Source organism: Tupaia chinensis, unplaced genomic scaffold, assembly GCF_000334495.1.
Source record: "Tupaia chinensis unplaced genomic scaffold, TupChi_1.0 Scaffold144255_1, whole genome shotgun sequence".
Classification (NCBI taxonomy): domain Eukaryota; kingdom Metazoa; phylum Chordata; class Mammalia; order Scandentia; family Tupaiidae; genus Tupaia; species Tupaia belangeri.
The window spans coordinates 4,041,824-4,046,811 of NW_006204113.1; the positions used below are offsets into that span (position 1 = coordinate 4,041,824).

The 4,988-nt window shown below is 47.5% G+C and overlaps 1 protein-coding gene across 7 annotated transcripts in view; it reads left to right on the forward strand.

Annotated features, from left to right (window-relative positions):
- Nucleotides 1-3,443, forward strand: part of LOC102483771 (glutathione S-transferase omega-2) — a 39,634-nt gene extending 36,191 nt beyond the window's left edge. For 6 of the 7 annotated variants that reach the window (XM_006166412.1, XM_006166411.1, XM_006166410.1 and 3 more), the window contains 2 exons: nucleotides 1,645-1,751; nucleotides 3,168-3,443. In XM_006166412.1, coding sequence (XP_006166474.1) covers nucleotides 1,645-1,751; nucleotides 3,168-3,327 — 267 coding nt within the window. In that variant the 3' untranslated portion in view covers nucleotides 3,328-3,443. The remainder of the gene's footprint in view (nucleotides 1-1,644; nucleotides 1,752-3,167) is intronic. The other variant, XM_006166414.3, reaches the window with a different exon arrangement.
- The last annotated feature ends 1,545 nt before the right edge of the window (nucleotides 3,444-4,988 follow it).

The window sequence follows — 4,988 nt, forward strand, 5'->3', positions numbered from 1 at the left end:
CTGTGCCAGTACCATGCTGTTTTGATTACCACAGCTTTAGTATATTTTTGGGTCAGGGAGTGAGATGCCGCCCACTCCACTCTTCTTGTTCAGAACTGCTTTGGCAATACGGGGTCTTTTATGATTCCAGACAAACTTTATGATTGTCTTTCCTAGATCTGTGAAGAATGTATCTGGTAGTTTGACTCTTAATAACACTCTGTCTCCAACCTCTCAAGATGGAAACACTAGAAAGCTTACTTCCAACCGCTACTCCCTGCCCAGCAGTCTGGATCTATAGCTATAGAGAAGTACTAGTTGGTTACGAGTTATATAGAAGACTGAGTAGCAGTTGATTTAACTAGGTAACTGGTGTCATATTTTCTCTTTGGGAAGACCTGGCTCAGCAATAACCTATGCTAAATGCTTTTGCTTTCTAAAACTTTACTTTTTTTTTTTTTTGGCTATCTTTGGCTACCTATCTGCTGAGAGTTTAATCTAATTTCTTTATAGTCCATCTATTTGGGTTAATTTATCTCACTTGGAAATGATAAATTTATTTTTTATTTTTAAATAATTTTTAATTTAACTTTGTTTATTATTATTTTCCAATTTGATAAGAGAGAGAGAGGGAAAGTGAGAAAGCAAGCCACCAGGTTCGGGACTCAAACTGTGGTTGGTCATGTGGGAGTCCAGCACCTTTAACCACCACGCCACTTGCCAGCCTCAGAAATAATAAATTTTATTTAAGTCTTTTTGCTATAGGATGCATACACTCACTGGAGAGAGACAGAGAGAGGGAAAGTGAGAAATCACCCCTGGGGGGAAGGCCATGCTAAAATCCTTTCTCCTCCATTCTCCTCTTGGGATTTTGGACACACATGCATATGTGCCCAGCATGTTTTTCAAGCCGTGGGGTCCAGGATTTGAACTGTGTGTCAGTTATATGGGATATGGTGCTTTAACCACCATGCCATTGGCTGGTCTAAGAAATTTTATTTAAATGTAAAAAGTTGATAATGTTGAGTGGCCCAACAAGTGTGACGTTCAAAGTGCTCCAATAAAACAAGAAAATTTGGTAGGAATGATGCTGGGATTTGAGGGAGCCCTTTAACTCACACAGCTCTTTCCTGCTCTAGTCTTGAACTAGTTGAGAAGTAAGACAAAAGAGCAAGACCTGTGGAGACTATAGCATCCCTTTTAGTATAAGTAAAGTGGATCCCGGCTGGCTTCAGCGTCCGGCTGAAGCTCCCTTCCCCGCCCCAGATACGGGGCAGTGCTGCAGCGCTGGCCTGGGGTAGGGCCTTCCCTCTCCAGGACTGAGCTCTTCACTAGATGCGAGGACATGGCGGAACCTGTTGTGGGATAAGAGGGTGGACTGGCTGCCTCTGCTTGGGTTGCTCTTTGGAATTCTCCAATCTGTGAGCCATGCTACAGCTCTGGTGTTGAAGGGAGCAGGGGGAGTGAATACAGCCAGGAGTGTACCCTGAAGGAAGTGAAGGAAACCTCAGAAAAAGGGAAGAGACAGTCTCCTAACAAATAGGAAGGGGAATGGAAGCCTTGGTTCTCCCTCTTTGGGAATTAATTTGGTATTTGTATTTAGTGTCTATAACCGGGTCGGCAGATATGTAAATTAACTGGCTTTTGTTCTGTTTCCATTTTTAGATTCTTGATTACCAGAACAGCGCCTTCTTTGGTGGAGACTGTATATCCATGATTGATTACCTCCTCTGGCCCTGGTTTGAGCGGCTGGATGTGTATGGGATAGCTGAGTAAGACATTTGACCGCGTGGTTGTGATTTCCTGGAGTTGCACATAGTGACAATGGTTGGAATGGTCTGTGTGCCATTAACCCTCCCCGTGGACGTGTTTCAGGATGTATGTGAAATGGCGTTAGGGTTCCAACCACTGGTCTGTGCTCCTTGTTAAAAATGCACCTGTGCTCTCCTACCACCAGCTCCAGGCCCACGCTTGACCCACATTTCTGCAGATAAGACCCTATGAACTCCCACAGAGCTTATGAGTCTGCCATCCTCACCAGCCCACCCAGGTGCACGCTGCTTGAAGAAGCAGACGGGGCGGCATGGTCAGTGTCTGACACCTTGTCTGCAGGCTGCTTGGTGGCCCTCCACCTAGTCCTGCAGGGTCACCCAGCAGACACCATATACCGTCACATCTTAGTTCCCTAAGGAATCTGTCTCCCTAGATACAAAAGTCCCTTAAAAAGGGGGGAAAAAGATTTAAAAAGTAATATGTATACTTGATGTTGAAACATACAAACAAAATGGCAACCACACACCAAGAAGGTGTAGGGCCTTTAAAGCAGAAGAAATTGCTGGGGAGGGTCCCAGGAAGGACTTGTGCTTTGTTACGTCAAAGCTCAGAGAAGTTGAATGTGAGCTGCCATCCACCTGCTCTAATCCCAGGCCAGCCACAGGCTGGGTGGAGGAAACCTCAGTAAAAGGAAGAACCTTTCTCCTAACCACACTAGAAATTTCTGGTGTTGGGAAATCTGGTCCTGCTGAGGCAGTTTTGTGCCTGGACCCCCATCGTTGGCCCCCGCACTTCTGACCTCAGCCCTCTCTGAAGGGAGATCAGGTCAGATGTAAATTTTGGGGTATTTTAAGCTCGCCCATAAAGATGACAAAAGCCACAGATAAGGAAACCTCTTTCTAGTCTCAGATTTCCCGCGGACCAGTTGTATTATCTTGAGCATGCCGCTTTACGTCCCCTAATTTTCCCGACTGATCTTTGAATGGGCCCTGTTGGCTTCATTATTTCAAGATTTCATGATCATTTTATTAATGTAAAAAAAAAAGTGCTTTGGAAATGACTTGCCTGTATCTTTTTCAAAACCTCTGAAGTTGAGTCTGAGAATGACCCATAAATGTTTGGTTTTTTTTTCGTTGGAACACAATGAAGCATTGACCCCCCTTTTTTTCCCCTATAAGCCCACAAATATGTCTCTGTATTGTTAGAAGCAATGACTTCTACCATTTGAACACATATACAGCTATTCTAAAAATAGGATTTTCCTCCAGTAAATGCTCAAGTTCACTTGTTAACTAAGATAACTGTATAGCCAAAGAAACCTGTTTTTTTGTATCTTGTCAGTCCAAAAGACCACGCCTGTCCCTCTCTCGGTGCCCTCCACCTGGGTGTGCTGATGCGCTTTTCCTGTCTTGCAGCTGCGTGAACCACACCCCAGCACTCCGGATCTGGATGGCCGCCATGAAGCGGGACCCCACAGTATGCTCTCTTTTCGTAGATAAGAACATTTTCCTGGGCTTCTTGAATCTCTATTTCCAGAACCACCCTAATGCCTTTGACTTTGGGCTACATTGCTGAGCCTCGCAGTGCACCCCTTCACTGCCCAGGATTCCCAAGAGAGGCCTAATTCTGCATCAGGGATTGTCCCGGGGGAGAGGTCAGTCGCTCTCTTTCGTGTCCCCAATAAAAATGGAAATGGAAAATGCTTTCTTTCCCATAATCATTGGTCTGAGTCCTCTAGCCTGTAGCTTGTAACGACTCTGCAGAAAATGCCGTAGCACAGCCATCCGAGCACATTTCTGGTGCCTGTGTGCCTTCCCGGCTCCTTGGCCTCTGATCCAGTTTCACTCCACATTTTTGGCACTGGTGCCGGTGCCATGGTTCAGGGTCTACCTGTGATTGACATTTGCTGCTATGGACTGGGACTCTCCAAAAAGTCTCCCTGGTGAGAGGAAAGCCTAGGAAGAGGGAGGAAGAAAAAACAAACACTGCAGCTCCAAACACTGTCAGTTCGGCAAGCGAACACTACTGTCCATGTGGGGGTATGTGTGTGTGAGTATCATTCTCTTTCCAGCTTTGGCCATGAGCCTGGGAGACACCAAAGGTCTTGTGACTGGAAAGAATTCCAAAGCAGGAAACGAAACACCCGTTATCACTCTGGAGTAATTACGTCAGAGTGTCCCTGGTGCTGTCAGAGCTCAGGATGTCTCATGACATGTTCTATAGCCGGCATCCTGCCTAAAAAAAGAACACACGCCCCCCAAAGCCAGTTACAGCAAAGGTCACTGTTGGATTTGTGTCACACACACTTTTAATTCAGCCCAATAAATGCCTCTGGTTGCCTGTTGTGTATGAAGCCCAGGGCCGTGTAGATGAGGTTGACACAGACACAGGCTCTCTCCAGGGATCCCCTCACCTCTCCACTCATCTGGAGGTATTTTTGCTGGAGAGAGAGAGACAGAGACAGAGAGAGACAGAGTGAGCAATCACCCCCTACACCCCCTAGAGGGGATAGTCACATCACAATCCCTTTTCCTCCATTCTCCTCCCAGGATCTTGGGCACGCACATGCATCTGGGTGATTTTCAAGCCACCAGGTCCAGGACTCAAACTATAATTAGCCAAGTGAGAGTCCAGTGCTGTAACTGCTCTGCCATCTACTGGTCCCATCTTGAGGTTTTAAACCCAGTGCTTTGGAGCTGCTTGTCTTGGAGTAAGACTTGGCTGCGACATGGCTCCTCTGCTGGCTCAACCAGGCAGTCCTGGACCACCGAGGACGAGCGCTGAGGATGGCTGGGTTCGCAGGCAGAAGCTGATTCTGAGAGCTTCTATCACCAACAATACAGGAGGGGGACAAGGCCGGCCACCGGCATGTCAGCCCAATGTCCGGGGACCAGCCCGTGATCACTCAGCTTCGCTCACACCCATGTCCTCCCAGCCTCCAGCCACGCTCAGATGCAGGCAGCGGCAGAAGCGATGTGACTTGTCTGTGCCCACTCGGGACCTGCCCTGCCTCTGACTCAGTTCAAGCCAACCCTCCTTTCTCCCCCGTCTCAGCCTAGCCTGCCATCTGCTGGCTCAGGGTGTATTTTGACCCATGTAAATAGTTACCAGGTGCTACTCTGTGCCAGTTGGACAGAAGCAAGCCTTCTTGGTGAGGTGGCCTGGCCAGCCAGAAGAGGCACAGCATGACAGGGACAGTCTGCAGTACCATCTGCTCCGGATGTGGCACCCTGTTG